The sequence below is a fragment of the Procambarus clarkii genome, chromosome 13 (assembly GCF_040958095.1).
Source record: "Procambarus clarkii isolate CNS0578487 chromosome 13, FALCON_Pclarkii_2.0, whole genome shotgun sequence".
In the NCBI taxonomy this organism is placed as follows: Eukaryota; Metazoa; Arthropoda; class Malacostraca; order Decapoda; family Cambaridae; genus Procambarus; species Procambarus clarkii.
This window is the reverse complement of record NC_091162.1, coordinates 24,538,418-24,558,242: the sequence shown is the minus strand read 5'-3', so window position 1 is coordinate 24,558,242 and position 19,825 is coordinate 24,538,418. Positions and strand designations below refer to the sequence as shown.

At 50.8% G+C, this 19,825-nt stretch overlaps 1 protein-coding gene across 5 annotated transcripts in view; it reads right to left on the bottom strand.

Annotated features, from left to right (window-relative positions):
- Positions 1–19,825, bottom strand: part of LOC123757091 (cartilage acidic protein 1) — a 293,121-nt gene that overhangs the window by 10,519 nt on the left and 262,777 nt on the right. For all 5 annotated transcript variants that reach the window (XM_069323801.1, XM_069323802.1, XM_069323799.1 and 2 more), the window contains one exon: positions 15,775–15,959. In XM_069323801.1, the coding sequence (XP_069179902.1) occupies positions 15,775–15,959 (185 nt within the window). The remainder of the gene's footprint in view (positions 1–15,774; positions 15,960–19,825) is intronic.

The window sequence follows — 19,825 nt, the reverse complement described above, 5'->3', positions numbered from 1 at the left end:
CAAAACCCCAGCTGATTCCAAGGGCGGCCCAGTACCGAGCAGTAAAGGACACAGCGGAGGTAGATCCCAAGGTGACTTGTGGAAGGTGGCCCCATGCCCCAAGGGCAGTACTTACAGGGCACCTAGGGAAGAGAGCCCTAGGTGCATGCAGCCCGAGTACCGTGGAATCTCACTCCTGGCTCACACCCCACCGGTAGAGACAGCTCACACCACAAGGCACAGAACTGAAACAAAACCATGCCAGAGGCACTCGACCGGCCAGTAATCACATCAGCCAAGAACTGACAGTTAGATCGCCAGCGCAGATGGTCTGGGGTTTCCCCTTCCCCCTTCCAAGGAGGGGGAGGGTTGCTTAGATAGCAGCGCGGTTACGTGATGACATCATGATAGTTTGATAATTTTGTTTTTTGTTAAGACCAAAGCTGGAATATGCAGCGGTTGTAAGGTGCCCATATCTTAAGAGGCACATCAACAAACTGGAAAAGGTGCAAAGACAAGCCACTAAGTGGCTCCCAGAACTGAAGGACAAGAGCGACGACGAGAGGTTAGAGGCATTAAATATGCAAAAACTAGAAGATAGGAGAAAAAGAGGCGATATGATCACTACGTACAAAATAGTGGCAGGACTCGATAAACTTGACAGGGAAGAATTCCTGAGACCCGGAACTTCAAGAACAAGAGGTCATAGATTTAAACTAACGAAACAAAGCTGCCGGGGAAATATAAGAAAATTCACTTTTGTAAACAGAGTGGTGGACGATAGGAACCAGTTAGGTGAGAAGGTGGTGGAGGCCAAAACCGTCAGTAGTTTCAAAGCGTTATATAACAAAGCATGCTAGGGAGATGGGACACCACGAGCATAGCTCTCATCCTGAAACTACACTTAGGTAATTACATGCCCCCTTCTCCACATCCCCTACAGCCTAAATAAGTGGAATTTAAAAATAAAATTTTTACATGTACGTGTTCAGGTAAGGAAATTGATCTTTTAACAAAGATAAAAAAAATCAGCGTTGAATGTAATGAAATGCCATTTTCTGGGTGAGCTAGCCCGGAAGCTCCCTGGAGCTTATCGGGCTAATGTATGTTATATTAGACTGGGACATTAGCTAAGAAGTTCTGACCTACCAGGGACCAGTGTCAGAACCTGGCCCCTTCAGAGAGGTTTCAGGGAGCAATGGCTCTGGAAAACCTCGTGGTTGGAGTTTTCCTTGTCTGCCATCAACAGGGGTTAGGCACCCAGAAAGGTAGGCATAACGAAACAAACCCCACATGGTAAAAAACTAAAACAAAAAACTGAACAGAGAGGTAGAAACTCCCTACAATCCCAAGAAAACAAGCAAACATCACACTTTATTGCCGCGCCGATCGTCCGCGCAGCCCTCCCCGCCCCGAGAGGGAAAAGGGGTAGCCCTGGACCTACCGCGCCAGCTGCCAAGCTTCAGTTTGGAAGCTAAGCTTCAACCAACGCTAAAAAACCGCTGACCGGTGGGAGGGAGGGTTGCCTGGGAGCCTCTGGGGCTCACCCAGAAAATGGCGTTTCATTACATTCAACGCTGGTTTTCTGTGGGGAGCCCCTATGGCTCCCTGGAGCTTCATACCCAAAGAGAAGGAAAAGAAAGGGCTAACCCGGGAGGCGGCCACCACAAACTCCGCAACGCGAAGCTGAGACAACAGGCTGCAACCTGCGACCCAAGGCAACAAGAACGCACAGGAACAGACACGCATAAAGAATGGGTGGCCAAGAACCTGTGCGACCCTCAAATCCTTGTGCCCGAAATGAGCCCTAGCTAACACAGCAGCAAAAGCTGCAAACGTCTGAACAGCACGGGCGCAAGGACAGACCGCAGGCTGGAAGACTGAAAAACTCTGCGGATGACCTGGGAGACCCGAGCCTTAAAACAGGGAACGAGGGGAACCGGATCAACCCAAAGCGCATCCCCAGACACAGTATGCAGGTAATGGCAAAAAGCGCATCCGGACAACACAGGACGCACCCCCGTACAAACCAATCGAGCATCAATAACCTAAGAACCCCTCCGGAAAGCAGCTGTCTTGACCATCGCCAGGACGGAGAAAGGCTGCAAACGTACAAACCTACCACCAGTACCAAAGAGCAGAAACCTGTACCGAAGGGGCTACCACAAACTGAGAAGATAAGAAGGCACCCTGATCAAGGACCAGGACGGCTAAGGCGACGCATGAGCAGGCCGGAGGTGAAACAAAACACGAGAAAGCGTACAAAACGGGGCAGATGTGACGTCTACCCCGAAAGCGAGCCGGAGCCGCTCCACCAGCGCCGCACAAAACGAAGGCGACAGTAAGAAACATCAAATAACTGTAGTCCTGAAAACCCATACTGTAGTCATACTGTCGCCAAGACGAAGCTCACAGGTGGGACACCGTCAACAATGCCACCTGATCACCACAGAGATGGTGATACACCACGTCAAAATACCAGACGCGAAGAGCCAAGGAGAAGGCTGAACCAGTCACGAACAGGACCGATCCGACCTGCCGAAAGAGGCGGAGCCGCGGGAAAACGCCCCGGGATCGAACACCTATCAAGCAGCGTCTGAAAATAAATCTGGGCCAGCCACCAAGAAACCATAAGGACTACTCTCGTGGGAATGGGCTCCAACTGAGCCAGAACCCGAAGTAACAGCTGGACCGGAAGAAGAGGAACAAGTACCCCACCTCGACCAGTCCTGTCGAAAAGCATCCACTGTGAACGCCTCGCAGGTGGGAAAGGGTGCCACATAAAAAGGGGAGATGCCTAGACCACGCCGACGACCACGCCGACTCGAAGACGTCCATGGCCAGGAGTCCATACGTCTGGCAGAGCCAACAAAACGAGTCGGCGACGACTGGCCAATCCGCGAACAGAGGAATGAGCCGAGACAGCTGACCGCCAGGACGCAGGACACACCCCGGACATGAACCTCACAGTTAGCCAAACCCCGAGAATCCAGCAAACGAGCCACTCTAAGGAACCAGCCCCAAAGGTCAACACCGGAAACCCTGTGGTTCAGGCAAAGAACCACCAGAGAACAGTCCGAATGGAGCTGAATGGTAGAGCACAGAGTGACCCAAATCCTCTGAAGCGCAAACCAGACAGCCACGAACTCCCGAACCGTGCTGTGAGCCCGACGGATGAACAGACCCCACCATCCCCGGCCGATCTGGTGAGCACTGGTCACAAAGCCCCAGCCAAGAGATGACCCATCCGTAAACACAACGAGCGAAGGCTCGGGAAGGTGCCAAGGCAAGGAACCCCGAATACCCCAAAGAGGAAGCTGGTGATGCAGCACCAACACAAGATCCCTGGAGGAACGAACCCAACGATTGCAAGAGGCGGAAGGGAAGTCTCAGAAGGAACCAAACAGACGCCGAAGCCAAACCCGACCCCGCTGGCAGACTAGCACGTCGAAGTTCAGACTCCTGCACAACTGCTCGAGCAACCGCTGAGCAACCCGGGACCCCCTCATGAACAGCCGTAGGTGAGACCACAACCCCAGCAACACTTCTGGAGGGAAAGACAAGGAGCGGCCCAAGAGCCCTAAAGAAGGCCCAGCCAGGTCCGAACCCGGGACGGAAACAGATGGAATGGCCTCCAGATCACCAGGAAACCAAACCTGGCGATCTGGAAAGAACCACACCCCTGGCGAGCAGACAAGCGGACTGACTGGGAGCCCACACCAGCCAGTTGTCGAGGTAGGCCAGACACCGAATCCCAAGCAGACTCAGATAGGGCACCAAGATCCGGTAAAGATGCAAAAATACACCAAGTGCCAATTTCAAAATAGGGAAGGCAACCAAAAGCGGCAAGCCTGAAGCCCCACCACCAACTGTGCCAGTCCCGGAAAACTGGAGAGGAACGTGCCAAGAAGTGACCTGCAGGTCCAAGGCCACCATCCAGGCACCCGGCCCCAACAGAAGCCGGACAGGAGACAACAGTCCTCCGATGAGGACATAGAATCCAGGGCGCAGATTGAAGAAGTCCAGAAGAACCGCAGATTTGACAGGCCCATGTCTGCAAAGAGCAGACGGGAACCCCAGAAGGATGGGGCAGATCGACCACATCCAACGCACTCACTAAGAAGACATGATGAAGCGCAGGGGAAGAAGCCCACCCCGCCAGCCCTGAACCCCCCAAAGGGGGAGAAGCCGTCCACCACCGCCACCAGAGGCCAGAAGACAACCAAAAGCGCCCACCAACAGCAGGACCATGTGAGAGTCAACAGAGCAAGCTGCTCCCCCAGCGCCCCGTCAACAGAGAAAGGAACAGAGCCCCCTCCGAAAGAAAAGGTAAACATACACATATACACATTATGTATATACACATACACACAAGGTATGTTACACACATGTGTGTATGCACATACACATGTACACTCATAAAGCAAGCCACAAGAATGAGGGAAGGAGATATACCGTCAGTACTGGATCTAGTATTCACCAGGAAAGAAGAAGAGATTTTTGACATCCAGTACCTTCCTCCCTTGGGAAAGAGTGATCACGTCCTGTTAGACATTAAATATGCTTTAAGATATCATCTAGAAGAAAATGGGGACATTGAAACAGTTGATAAACTCGATTTAAGGAGAGGCAACTATGGGGAACTTCGAAATTTTTTTAATGAGTGTAATTAGACAGAATTGTTGCTAGGCAGGGAAGTAAATGAAATGTATGCCAAATTTTTAAAACTATACGAGGAAGGCACACAAACATTCATACCAAAACAGAGATGCAGGGCCAGAAAACAGGATTGGTTCGACAGAAATTGTGAGAGGGCAAGAGACCAAAAGACACAAAAATGGAATCAGTATAGGAAGAGGCCAAACCCCCAAACATACCAGCGATACAAAGATGCGAGAAACAACTATACAGCAGTAAGGAGAGAGGCAGAAAGAAATTTTGAAAAAGGGATAGCAGATAAATGTAAAACAGAACCGGGCCTATTCTACAAATTCATAAACAACAAATTGCAGGTAAAGGATAATATCCAGAGGTTGAAAATGGGAAACAGATTCACGGAAAATGAAAATGAAATGTGTGAAACATTAAATGAAAAGTTCCAAAGTGTGTTTGTACAAAATGAAATCTTCAGAGAACCAGACACAATAAGAATTCCAGAGAACAACATTGAGCGGATAGAGGTGTCTAGAGATGAAGTGGAAAATATGCTAAAGGAGCTCGGGAAGAACAAAGCAGCTGGCCCAGATGGCGTTTCACCATGGGTTCTGAGAGAATGTGCATCTGAGCTCAGCATTCCACTTCACCTGATCTTTCAGGCATCCCTGTGTACAGGAATCGTAGCAGACGTGTGGAAACAGGCTAACATAGTTCCAATCTACAAAAGTGGCAGCAGGGAAGACCCCCTCAATTATAGACCTGTATCATTGACAAGTGTAATAGTGAAAAGCTAATCAAAACTAAATGGGTAGAACACCTGGAGAGAAATGATATAATATCAGACAGACAGTATGGTTTTCGATCTGGAAGATCCTGTGTATCGAATTTACTCAGTTTCTATGATCGAGCCACAGAGATATTACAGGAAAGAGATGGTTGGGTTGACTGCATCTATCTGGACCTAAAAAAGGCTTTTGACAGAGTTCCACATAAGAGGTTGTTCTGGAAACTGGAAAATATTGGAGGGGTGACAGGTAAGCTTCTAACATGGATGATAAATTTTCTGACTGATAGAAAAATGAGGGCAGTAATCAGAGGCAATGTATCGGAATGGAGAAATGTCACAAGTGGAGTACCACAGGGTTCAGTTCTTGCACCAGTGATGTTTATTGTCTACATAAATGATCTACCAGTTGGTATACAGAATTATATGAACATGTTTGCTGATGATGCTAAGATAATAGGAAGGATAAGAAATTTAGATGACTGTCATGCCCTTCAAGAAGACCTGGACAAATTAAGTATATGGAGCACCACTTGGCAAATGGAATTTAATGTAAATAAATGTCATGTTATGGAATGTGGAATAGGAGAACATAGACCCCACACAACCTATATATTATGTGAGAAATCTTTAAAGAATTCTGATAAAGAAAGAGATCTAGGAGTGGTTCTAGATAGAAAACTATCACCTGAGGACCACATAAAGAATATTGTGCAAGGAGCCTATGCTATGCTTTCTAACTTCAGAATTGCATTTAAATACATGGATGGCGATATACTAAAGAAATTGTTCATGACTTTTGTTAGGCCAAAGCTAGAATATGCAGCTGTTGTGTGGTGCCCATATCTTAAGAAGCACATCAACAAACTGGAAAAGGTGCAAAGACATGCTACTAAGTGGCTCCCAGAACTGAAGGGCAAGAGCCACGAGGAGAGGTTAGAAGCATTAAATATGCCAAAACTAGAAGACAGAAGAAAAAGAGGTGATATGATCACTACGTACAAAATAGTAACAGGAATTGATAAAATCGACAGGGAAGACTTCCTGAGACCTGGAACTTCAAGAACAAGAGGTCATAGATTTAAACTAGCTAAACACAGATGCTGAAGAAATATAAGAAAATTCACCTTCGCAAATAGAGTGGTAGACGGTTGGAACAAGTTAAGTGAGAAGGTGGTGGAGGCCAAGACCGTCAGTAGTTTCAAAGCGTTATATGACAAAGAGTGCTGGGAAGACGGGACACCACGAGCGTAGCTCTCATCCTGTAACTACACTTAGGTAATTACACTTAGGTAATTACACACACACACAGTGTACACATGTACATGTGTACACATACACATACATGTGAAAAGAAAATTACAAGCCGCCGACGATTGGGCAGAAAGCACCACGCCGGCCAGGTGAAGAAGGCACAAAACTGCATCAAGAGGCCCACCTCGACAACAAAACCTCAAAGTCCCAGCACGACCACAACACGTGCCAAGACCCAAAAAGATCAGTCTGCAAGCCAGGAAGACCCCGGAACTCCAAAAGGCAGAACCGGGTCACACACGAGGAAACAAACCCCCCTGAACCTAAAAAGGGGGCCCAAGAGGAAGAAACCTCCAGAATGAAACTAAAGAGCCCAAAGGAACCCGGAATCGAACCAGGGGGAGCCCAAACCACCACATTTGCCGGCGGAGATACACCACAGAAATGCAAAGCACAGCCCCCAGACAGAACCCCCAGGGAAACCGAGGGACAAGGTGTGGGAGCACGCATAACAGCCAGGGACACTGAGCCCAAACCCAAGGGCCCAGACCCAAAACAGACAAAATGGAAAACCCGGTGTAAAATCAACACTCAAACGTTCCCAGAGGAACAGGAAACGGGCAGAAAACACCAGAAAAGCAAAGAGACGACAACAGGAGAATAAAACCCCTGAAAAAGGGTGAAAACTCATCCAAGACGCTCGCTCGCCCACCAAGGCACATGTAAACAAACCGCAACGCTGCCCTGGTGGCCACGCCGGGAAACAGGCAGAAGAAAATGGCCACCAGAACAGAGGGCTGTGACCGACGCAAAAGATACGAAAACACGCCAGCAAAAGTGGGAAGCAAGCACACTGGATGGGTGAAAAACTCCGCCCAAAAGCAGAAAACCCAGGCAGGGGCAAACCGTTCCAGAACTGCTAGCAGGCATCCCTCACAGCCCCGGGAACCAGCAACAGAGGCCCTGGGGCAGAGCCGTCCTCCAAGCCCTCCGCCCTTAAAGAAAAGCAAGAGTCCATGGGAAAGGCAGCAAGAAAGGGCCGCTGGTAAGACCCAGAAGCCTTGGCAGGAGGAACAGGCTTGAAAACCTTCGTCCCCAACCCGAATGGGGCAGGCCCCGAAAACCGTCCGAGTTTCGGCCCCAACTAAACCCCGCCCAGACCCTGAAAACCGCAGACGGTCCAGAGCCGGGAACAGGGAGGGAAAGGGGCGAACAGCACCTAACCAAAACGTGGCGGCCTCGGGGAATCCGAGTGGGAACCAACCTAGCGTGTTGCAGTAACCTAACCCAGCTTGCAACACGGATACCGCCTGTACTCTAAACAATAATAACATCAGGAGAGTACTGGAAAACAAGCAGAGAATCTCTCTCGCAAGACTCCGGGTCAAGGTGTCAGTGACCCAACAGACAACATGACGGAGGTAAAAGTGGCGACTGTCACCCGAAGACAAGGGCACAGCAACCCACGATCCCGTACAAGACGGGTTGGAACCCGGAAGACACATTCAATGGTGCACCAAGCTCAGACAGGGGTTTCCAGGGAATCGTAGGCTGACTGCTATGGGAAACCCGGGCTAGGTGTTGCTAACCGGTTAAGAAACCCAAAAATAACAAGAGGGTAGAGGATAGCACTGAAAACCCCTGCGACGTGTACAATCACGGGGGCCTAGCGGAGGGCCATCAAACACTACCAGGGAAACTATAGCCACACTATGCAGACCCCTACCAGGCATGAAAATAAAAACAAAAGAAAAACCCAGCAAAAGTACACCTGCTTGATACCTGCTTGATGGGGTTCTGGGAGTTCTTCTACTCCCCAAGCCCGGCCCGAGGCCAGGCTCGACTTGTGAGAGTTTGGTCCACCAGGCTGTTGCTTGGAGCGGCCCGCAGGGCCACATACCCACCACAGCCCGGCTGATCCGGAACTTTTCTTAGAAAACAGTCCAGTTTTCTCTTGAAGATGTCCACGGTTGTTCCGGCAATATTTCTTATAGTCGCTGGGAGGACGTTGAACAACCACGGACCTCTGATGTTTATACAGTGCTCTCTGATTGTGCCTATGGCACCCCTGCTCTTCACTGGTTCAATCTTGCATTTTCTTCCATATCGTTCACTCCAGTACGTTGTTATTTTACTGTGTAGATTTGGGACCTGGCCCTCCAGTATTTTCCATGTGTATATTATTTGGTATCTCTCTCGTCTCCTTTCTAGAGAGTACATTTGGAGAGCTCGCGTCAGCCAGAAAAATGATCGGATGGATTACGAGAACTTTCAAATCCAGGGATCCCATCACAATGGTTGTACTCTTCAAGTCACTTGTGCTGTCCCGTCTCGAGTACTGCTCAGTACTCACTTCCCCCTTCAGAGCAGGAGAGATTGCTGAAATAGAGGGAATACAGAGAACATATACGGCACGCATAGACGAGATAAAACACCTAAATTATTGGGATCGTCTCAAAGCTCTCCAAATGTACTCTCTAGAAAGGAGACGAGAGAGATACCAAATAATATACACATGGAAAATACTGGAGGGTCAGGTCCCAAATCTACACAGTAAAATAACAACGTACTGGAGTGAACGATATGGAAGAAAATGCAAGATTGAACCAGTGAAGAGCAGAGGTGCCATAGGCACAATCAGAGAGCACTGTATAAACATCAGGGGTCCGCGGTTGTTCAACGTCCTCCCAGCGAGCATAAGAAATATTGCCGGAACAACCGTGGACATCTTCAAGAGAAAACTGGACGGTTTTCTAAGAGAAGTTCCGGATCAGCCGGGCTGTGGTGGGTACGTGGCCCTGCGGGCCGCTCCAAGCAACAGCCTGGTGGACCAAACTCTCACAAGTCGAGCCTGGCCTCGGGCCGGGCTTGGGGAGTAGAAGAACTCCCAGAACCCCATCAACCAGGTATCAACCAGGTATCAACCAGCTTTGAGATGATCCCAATAATTTAGGTGTTTTATCTCGTCTATGTGTGCCGTATATGTTTTCTGTATTCCCTCTATTTCAGCAATCTCTCCTGCTCTGAAGGGGTAAGTGAGTACTGAGCAGTACTCGAGACGGGACAACATAAGTGACTTGAAGAGTACAACCATTGTGATGGGATCCCTGGATTTGAAAGTTCTCGTAATCCATCCAATCATTTTTCTGGCTGACGCGATATTTGCTTGGTTATGCTCCCTAAACATTAGATCGTCAGACATCATTATTCCCAAATCCTTGATATAATGCTTTTCTACTATGGGAAGATTCGATTGTGTTTTGTACCCTGTATTATGTTTCAGATCCTCATTTTTGCCGTACCTGAGTACCTGAAATTTATCACTGTTAAACATCATGTTATTTTCTGCTGCCCAATCGAAAACTTTGTTGACATCTGCTTGTAGTTTTTCAATGTCTTCAGCAGAAGTAATTTTCATGCTGATTTTTGTGTCATCTGCAAAGGACGACACGAAGCTGTAACGTGTATTTTTGTCTATATCAGATATGAGAATAAGGAACAGTAGCGGTGCAAGGACATTACCTTGAGGTACAGAGCTTTTAACATCTCTTGGACTCGATTTTATCTGATTGACTGTTACTCTTTGTGTTCTGTTCGACAGGAAATTGAGTATCCAGCGTCCTACTTTTCCAGTTATTCCCATTGACCTCATTTTGTGAGCTATCACCCCATGGTCACATTTGTCGAACGCCTTTGCAAAGTCTGTATACAACATCTGCATTTTGCTTTTCTTCTAGGGCTTCTGTGATTTTATCATAGTGGTTGAGTAACTGTGACAGACAGGATCTTCCCGCTCTAAATCCATGTTGTCCTGGATTGTGCAATTCATTGTTTTCCATAAAACTAGAAATTTGATTCCTAATCACTCTTTTCAAACACTTTTATTATGTGTGATGTTAGTGCAACTGGCCTATAATTTTTTGCCAAGGCTTTACTCCCCCCCCCTTGTGCAACGGAGCTATATCTGCAGATTTAAGTGCTGCTGGTATCTCCCCTGTATCCAGGCTCTTTCTCCATATTACGCTAAGTGCTCTTGCTACTGGTACTTTACATTTCTTTATGAATATTGAATTCCATGAGTACTTTACAGGAGCTGAGGAGTACAGGAGTACTCCACAGGAGTACTTTACAGGAGTACTTTACTTTACTTTACTTTACTTTACAGTACTTTACAGGAGTACTTTACCCAGGAGCTGAGTGCATAGGCATATTGTCAATTTCTCTTTCAAAGTCTTCCGAGTTTGTGGTAATATCCGTTATATTATCTGCAGCTTGAATGTCATTCATAAAGAAGCTGTCTGGGTCATCAACTTTCATGTTGTTTATTGGTGTGCTAAACATAGCCTCATACTGGCTTCTTAGAATTTCACTAATCTCTTTGTTGTCCTCTGTGTACGTACCTTCATTTGTAATTAACAGTCCAATACTGGTCGAGGTTTTGGATTTTGATTTTGCGCATGTGAAAAAATATTTCGGATTTTTCCTTATCTCTAGTATAGCTCTCTGTTCCAATTCCATTTCCTCAGACTCATATGATCGCTTCAACGTTTGTTCTATTTCTTCAATCTCCCTGCTTAGGCTTATTTTCCTTGCTTGTGATAGTTGTCTGTGCCGAAGCATTTCCATTATTTTTTTCCTTCTCCTGTACAGTCGTCTGTGTTCTCTTTCTAGAGTGGTCCTCTTTCTGCCACTCCTCACAGGCACGTGCTTCAAGCAGACCTTGTAAGCTTCAGCTGTCAGTTGAGCTATTCCCTGTGTGGGAGTCGATACCGAAGGCAGGCTGAAGCGGCTCTGCCAGTGCCGCACGATATGAGGCGACAGTGTTAGGCATAAGATGACGGTCTGAAACAACCAAGAAAGAAAAGACAAGACCATCCTAACAGACAACGAACTAACACAAGAAAGATGCAAAAAGAAACAGAAGGACCGCCAGGAAACTTCATACTGCCGCCGAGAAGCCCTCAGGTGGGACACCAACAAGGAGGCTACCTGATCACCATAGAGATGATGACAGACTCGAGTCAAAAAACCCATACGCGAAGACTCGAGGAGAAGATTGAACCAGCCATGTGACATACCGGCCCGATCTGCTGAAAGAGGCGGAGCCGCGGGAAAACCCTTGGGTTCGGACACCGAGCAAGCAGCGTCTGAAACCAAGGCTGGGCCGACCACCAAGGGGCCAGAAGGACAACTCTCCCCTGGTAAGTCTCCAAGCGAGTCAGGACATGGAGCAACCGCGAGCGACCTGAATCCTCTGAAGAGCAAACCACACTGCCGCTAACTTCCGCACTGTGCTGTGAGCTCGACGGAAGGATGATCTCCAACGCCCCTGGCCGGCCTGGTGAGCACTGGTCACAAAGCCCTAGCCGAGAGACAACGCATCCGTGTACACATCAGGCGAGGGCTCGGGTAGGCGCCAAGGCACTGAACCCCGAAAAACCCGAAGAGGAAGCTGCCAACGCAGCAGTCGACGCAAGGCCCCCGGGGGTCGAACCCAGCGATCGTGAGAGAGGCAGAAAGGGCGACCCCGAAGGAACCAGAACAGCCGACAAAACCAAACCCGACTCGGCGGGTAGACTACCATCGCGAAGTTCAGGCTTCCGCAGAGCCCCTCAAGCAACCACCAGGTGACCCGAGTGCCCACCAGAAACAGACGAAGGCGGCCACAGGAGAGACAAAGAGGCGGTCCGAGAGTCCCAAACAAGACCCAGCCAAGTCCGAACCTGAGAGGGGACCAGATGGGACTTCCTCCAGTTCACCAAGAACCCGAACCCGATGAGCTGGGAAAGAACCAAATCCCTGGCTAGCAAGCAAGCCGACTGGCTGGGAGCTCAAACCAGCCAGTTATCGAGGTAGGCCAACACCCGAACACTTAAAAGACGTAAACGGGCCGCCACGACCCGTGTAAGGTGCGTGAACACGCGAGGTGCCAGGTTCAACCCGAACTGGAGACAACAAAAGCGGTAATGCCCCACAACAAAACCGAGCCAGTCCCGGAACCTCGGATGAATCGGGACATGCCAATAAGCGTCCCGGAGGTCCAGGGACACCATCCAAGCGCTCGGCTCCATGAAGAGCCGAACCTGAGACAGTGTAGTCATCCGAAAGGCGGGGTAATGAACCCAGGGGGTTCAGACGGGACAAGTCCAGAATGAATCGCAGGTCCGCGCAGTCCCGTTTCGGGACTGGAAACAGACGGGAAACCCATCTGAGGGACAACGTCGTTTCGACACCGCCCAAGCGAACCCACTCCAAGATGACCTGACAGAGCGCAGGGGAAGAAACCTGCCCTGCCAGCCCAGACCCCCCCAAAGGAGAGGGTCACCCAACGCAACCGCAAGGCCGAAGCCAAAAGGCCCCGGGCGCGCAAGTCCACCGCCACGAGCACTGCCGAAAGGGTGGGAACCTGCACATGGAGCTGAACAACGCCCACATTGCGGGAAAGGGCAGGGGCAAACAAGCACTCGTTCAGATACTCAAGATCGCACCCCAGGAAAACCTGAATCACCCTGGAAGCTTCCCGCCACTCAAGCGTGCGGGAATGACAGAAGGAAAGCCAAGAATCCAGAACAAATAAGGGGCAGTCCGCTAGCCAGGAAGACTCCGGAACCTCGTAACGGAGCTAGAAAGGGAACGAGGTCCCAAACCTGAACTCGGACGGATCCATTTCCGAGGCATAATCTGGTTCACGCAGGAGGTACGCTGCAAGGGCCGCCCACACACACCAGGTTGGATGCGAGAAGCCGAAAACCTCCGGAAAGACGGAACTGACTCACCCAGGGAAACACGGAACCGAACCCAGGGAGGGGCCAACACCAAATCCAAGTCGTACGAAAAAGGGGAGAAAAGAAGACCCCACACCTTGTAACAACAAGCCCTGCTCAGAGGGAAGAAAAACCCAAGCGGGGTCCAGCGGTGCCTAAGGCCCCCAAGTCAGCCCCTCCCCAGCCTCGAGATCCTTTACAGCAGGACCCAGGGCCGAGTCCTCTCCCCAAGCACTGACCCCACAAGACAAGAACGGAGCAGCCGTAGAAGCCGGAGGAAAGGGGACCCCCCACTGGTCAGACCCAGAAGCTTCGGCTGGGAGACAAGACTCGAATGCCTCTGCGGCCCCCCCCCCCGGAAGGGGCATCTCCCGAAGCTGCCCGAGTCTCAAGATCAAGTAACCCCTGCTCTGACTCCGAAACCCTCAGTCGCTTCGGGGCCGGAGGCAGGGGGGGGGACCAGAATGAACAACAGAAGGGGAAGGATGAGGAGGTGCGGACTGAACCAGGATCAAAGTAACCCCCCCCCCCAAGTCCGAGTCTCGAAAAGCAAAGCGGGGCAGCCCTGGGGCATCCGGGTGAGCAACCAACCGAACGCGTTGAACCGGACGAAACCTAGCTTGCAATGCACGCGCCGCCTGTACCCAAATAGAATTATCAAAGGATTGGGTATATTGAGTCACAAGCAAACAGCAACACAGATGCCGAAGAAATATAAGAAAATTCACTTTCGCAAACAGAGTGATAGAAGGTTGGAACAAGTTAGGTGAGAAGGTGGTGGAGGCCAAGACTGTCAGTAGTTTCAAAGCATTATATGACAAAGAGTGCTGGGAAGACGGGACACCACGAGCGTAGCTCTCATCCTGTAACTACACTTAAGTAATTACTAACAGGACTCAGGGTCGAAAGTATCACCGTCCCATCAGGCAGCGTGGCAGAGGCAAAAACAATGAGGGTCACCCTGAGACAAGGGGACCGAGCAACCCTCAAACTCACACATAGCGAGCGGGGACTCCGGGGTCACATCCATTGGACCCACGCACCCCCTAGGGGATTCCCAGGGGTCCTGAGCATTTACTTTAAGAGGTCTCGCGCTCAGGTAGTCCCAGGCAGGGTGCTGCTAACCAGTGCCCGAAACTACCAAGCAAACTTCTATAGCTGTACCCTAGGGATGTGTACACTCACGGGGACCTACCAGGGGGCGCCACTGAGGAGAACATGGAAGGGCAAACACCAGTGGAATAATAGGGCAGAACCCCCCACAAGGCAAAAACAAAAACAAAAACAAAACCCCGCAAGTGGACAGCGAACCCCAAGGAACAGAGCCGGCCGCTATGTTGGGAATACAAAGCTAAAGCTGTGCAGCACCCTGCGCCCCTACCAGTGCAAACTGCCTCTTACCTGCAGGTAACATGGGATAACAGAACACCCAAGAGCCCAACAGGTGGCCGAAAAACCGAATGGCAGAACGGACTAGCAGAGGCAGATCCCGAGGAGCCAGTGGACGGTGGCCCCAAGCCCCAAGGACAGCACTTACAGGGAACCTAGGGAAGGCAGCCCCAGGCGCATGCAGCCCGAGTACTGAAGATAGCTCCTGACTCTCGCACCCACATAAAACACCACACATGAAGCACAGTGCTGTAGCAACACCGGAGGCAAAGCACACGACCTTCGCCTATAGCATCAGCCTCAAGAACTGAGGTGTGGGTAGCCAGTGTGAAGGGTCTGGGGCTCCCCTTTCCCCCTCCCGGGGAGGGGGAGCTGCGCAGACAGCGGCGTGGCGACGTGTGACGTCACACTAGTTTGCTTGTTTTCTGTTGGGGAATTCTATCCACTAGTTCAGCTTTTGGTAGCAATTTTAACCAAAATAGGGGTTTGTTTTGAGGCGCTTACCTTTCTGGGTGCCTGATCCGGTCGATGGCAGACATAGAATGCTTCCAAGAACACGGGAGTTTCTATAGGCCATGGCTCCCCTTGCCTCTCTGTGGGGGCGCGGTTCTGGCCATGGTCCCCGGTAGGCCTAAGAATTCCATACACATGACTAATGCCAAAGTCTGACATTAGCACATCAGCCTGGTAAAGCTCCAGGTAGCCGATGGGGCTCCCCCCAGAAAAGAAGTGTGTGTGGGGACTGCATTTTCAAAGATAGCCAAAAGGCCTTTTACATTATGCCCCACAGGCAAATAATTTGTTAAATGGAATACCAGACAGTGGTATCCAGGTGGGTACTCTGCTGGATAATCCTGCTTAGCCATCTACAATAAGCTACACGTTGTCTCATTGTTTACAGTAAAAGCACATACAGTAAATGAAATAGCAAAATAAATCATAACTTACTTTACTGGAATATCATGGTTAAGGCCAAAGTGTGCGACAGGTTCCATGTGACAGAGATATCCTGCATCTGTGCCAATAACTTGAGTCTGTCTTCCTTTATGAGTATATAGGGTGACTTTGGCTCCTCTAGCTGGGGCACCCTGGTATGTTAGCACCTGCACACGCAGCCATCTTCGCTCTGTTATCTTTTAGAGTAAAATCAGCAAAGGTGAACTTTAAAAATTATATAAAATACTAGGTTATTAGATTCTACTAAACAATTTTAACACAGTTTTCTGTATCTCCCCAAATTACCCACCTGGAAGCCTCCAAGCATTAGGTATGAAATCAGGCTCTGTTTAACACTTTAGTCTGGGCATGACGCAGCATTGCGTCATCCGTTTACTGTCGGTAATCTCGGGGATGACGTAATGCTGCGTCGTCCACTAAAATAATTGCCAAAAAACCAGCGTTGAATGTAATGAAACGCCATTTTCTGGGTGAGCCCCGGAGGCTCCCTGGAGCTTATCGGGCTAATGTATGTTATGTTAGACCGGGACATTAGCTAAGGAGTTCAGACCTACCAGGGACCAGCGCCAGAACCTGGCCCCTTCAGAGAGGTTTCAGGGAGCAATGGCCCTGGAAAACCCCATATGGTTGGGGGTTTTCCTTATCTGCCATCGACCGGGGTTAGGCACCCAGAAAGGTAGGTGTAACAAAACAAACCGCACATGGTAAGAAACTACAACAAAAACCGAACAGAGAGGTAGAAAACTCCCTACAATCCCAAGGAAACAAGCAAACAAGCAAACATCACACTTTACTGCCGCGCCGATCGTCCGCGCAGCCCTCCCCACCCCGGGAGGGGGAGGGGGGAGCCCCGGACCTACCGCGCCGGCTGCCAAGCTCCAGTTCGGAAGCTAAGCTTCAACCAACGCGAAAAAAACGCCGACCGGTGGGAGGGAGGGTTTCCAGGGAGCCTCCGGGGCTCACCCAGAAAATGGCGTTTCATTACATTCAACGCTGGTTTTCTGCGGGGAGCCCCTACGGCTCCCTGGAGCTTCATACCCAAAGAGAAGGAAAAGAAAGGGCTAACCCTGGAGGCGGCCGCCACAAACTCTGCAACGCAAAGCCAAGACAACCGGTCGCAAACCTGCGACCCAAGGCAACAAGAACGCCCAAGAACAGACGCGCACATGGATGGGCGGCCAAAAACCTGTGCGACCCCCAAATCCCTGCGCCCGAAACGAGCCCGAGACGTCACCAACACAGCAGCAAATGCTGCAAACGTCTGAACAGCACGGGTGCAAAGACAGACCGCAGGAAGAAGGAAAACACTGCGGACGACCTGGGAGACCCGAGCCCTGAAAACAGGGAACGAAGGAACCGGATCAACCACAGCGCATCCCCAGGCACGGTACGCCGACAACAGCAAAAAGCACAACCGGACAACACAGGACGCACCCCCCGGCCAAACCAAACAAGTAAGTACCAATACCCCAAGAACCCCTCCGGAAAGCAGCCGTCTCGACCGTCGCCAGGACAGAGAAAGGCTGCACACCAATAAAGCTACCACCAGTACCAAAGAGGAGGAAACTGAAACCGAAGGGGCTACCACAAACTGAGGGGAAGAGAAGAAGGCACCCTGAACAAGGACCAGGATGGCTCAGGCGACTCATGAGCAGGCCGGAGGGGAAACAAAACGCGAGAAAACGTAATAAACGTCATACTGTCTCCAAGACGAAGCTCGCAGGTGGGACTCCGTCAACAAAGCCACCTGAACACCATAGAGATGGTGATACCTGCGTCAAAATACCAGACGCGAAGTGCCAAAGAGAAGGCCGAACCAGTCACGGACAGGACCGATTCGGCCTGCTGAAAGAGGCGAAGCCTCAGGAAAAACGCCCCGGGAACGGACACCTATCAAGCAGCGTCTGGAAAGAAGGCCGGGCCGGCCACCATGGAACCATAAGGACTGTTCTCGTGGGAATGGGCTGCAACCGAGCCAGAACCCGAACCAACAGCTGGACCGGGAGAAGAGGGACAGGTACCCCCCACCTCGACCAGGCCTGCCGAAAGCCTCCACCGTGAAGTCCTCGCAGGTGGGAAGGGCGCCACAAAACGGGCGACGCCTAGACCACGCCGACCCGAAGACGTCCATGGCCAGGAGTCCATATGCCCAACAGAGCCAACAAAACGAATCGGCGACGACTGGCCAACCCACGAAGAGGAATGAACCGAGACAGCTGTCCACCAGGACGCAGGACACACCCCGGACACGAACCACATGGTTAACCAAACCCCCTGCGGTTCCGGCAAGAACCACCAGAGAACAGTCCAAACAGAGCTGAATGGTAGAGTACCTAGTGACCCAAACCCTCCGAAGCGCAAACCAGACAGCCATGAACACCTGAACCGGGCTGTGAGCCCGACGGACAGACAGACTCCATCAACCTCGGCCGACCTGGTGAGCACTGGTCACAAAGCCCCAGCCGAGAGACGACCCGTCCGTGAACACATCGAGCGAAGGCTCGGGGAGGTGCCAAGGCACGGAACCCCGAAAACCCCAAAGAGGAAGCTGGTGACGCAGCACCAACACCAGATCCCCAGAGGAACCCAAGGAATGCAAGAGGCGGAAGGGGAGTCTCCGTAGGAACCAACCGACGCCGGAGCCAAACCCGACTCCGTGGGCAGACAAGCACGCCGAAGTGCAGACTCCCGCACAACCGCCCAAGCAACCGCTGAGCAACCCGGGACCCCCTCCTGAACAGCCAAAGGCGGGACCACAGCCGCAGTAACACTTCTGGAGGGAAGACAATGAGGGGCCCAAGAGCCTGAAACAAGGCCCAGGTCTGAACCCGGGACGGAAACAGAAGGTAAAACCTCCTGATCACCAGGAAACCAAACCCAGCGATCTGGAAAGAACCATCCCCTGGCGAGCAGACAAGCGGACTGACTGGGAGCCCACTCCAGCCAGTCATCGAGGTAGGCCAGACACCGAATCTCAGACGCAGACAGGGCACTAAGATCCGGTAAAGATGCAAAGAGTATACAAAGTGCCCTTTACAAAATAGGGAAGGCAATAAAAACAGCAAACCTGAAGCCCCACCACCAAACCATTATATGACAATCATATGAAGACATATTATGACATATGACAATCATTATATGACAATATGACAATTATAATCAAAGCATTATATGACAAAGAGTGCTGGGAAGACGGGACACCACGAGAGTAGCTCTCATCCTGTAACTACACTTAGGTAAGTACACATAGGTAATTACCAACCGTGCTAGCCCCAGAAAAACTGGAGAGGAACGTGCCAAGAAGTGACCTGGAGGTCCAGGTCCACCATCCATGCACCAGGCCCTAACAGAATCCGAACAGGAGACAACAGTCCTTCGAGGAGGGCAGAGGATCCAGGGCGCAGACTGAAGTAGTCCAGAAGAACTGCAGACTGGAAAAGCTCATGACTGCAAAGAGCAGACGGGAAGCCCAGAAGGATGGGGCGGATCGACCATGCCCCACGCACCCACGAAGAGGAAATGACGAAGCGCAGGGGAAGAAGCCCACCCCGCCAGCTCTGAACCCCCCCCCCAAGGGGGAGAAGCCGTCCTCCGACGCCAGCAGAGGCCGGAAGACAACCCAAAGCGCCCACCAACAGCGGGACCAAGCGAGAGGCAACAGAGCAAGCTGCTCCCCCAGCGCCCAGTCAACAGAGAAGGGAACAGAACCCCTTCAGAAAGAAAAAGTACACTACCGAAGTCATGAAGAGAGACAACGGGAATGAAACCACACTTCGCTGGAAGATGAAGTGAGGGGAGACCTGATCACCACATTCAAGACACCCAAGGGAATCGACAGGGTTGATAAGGACAGGCTATGTAACACAAGGGGCACACGCACTAGGGGACACAGGTGGAAACTGAGTACCCAAAAGAGCCACAGATAGAATTAATTTTTTTTTTTTTTTTTTTTTGTGTGTGTGTGTCAGAATGGGAACGGGAAAGCACTAGGAAGTAATGTGGCGACTCCTCACACAAGTAACGAGGCTGACCTCCATACAAT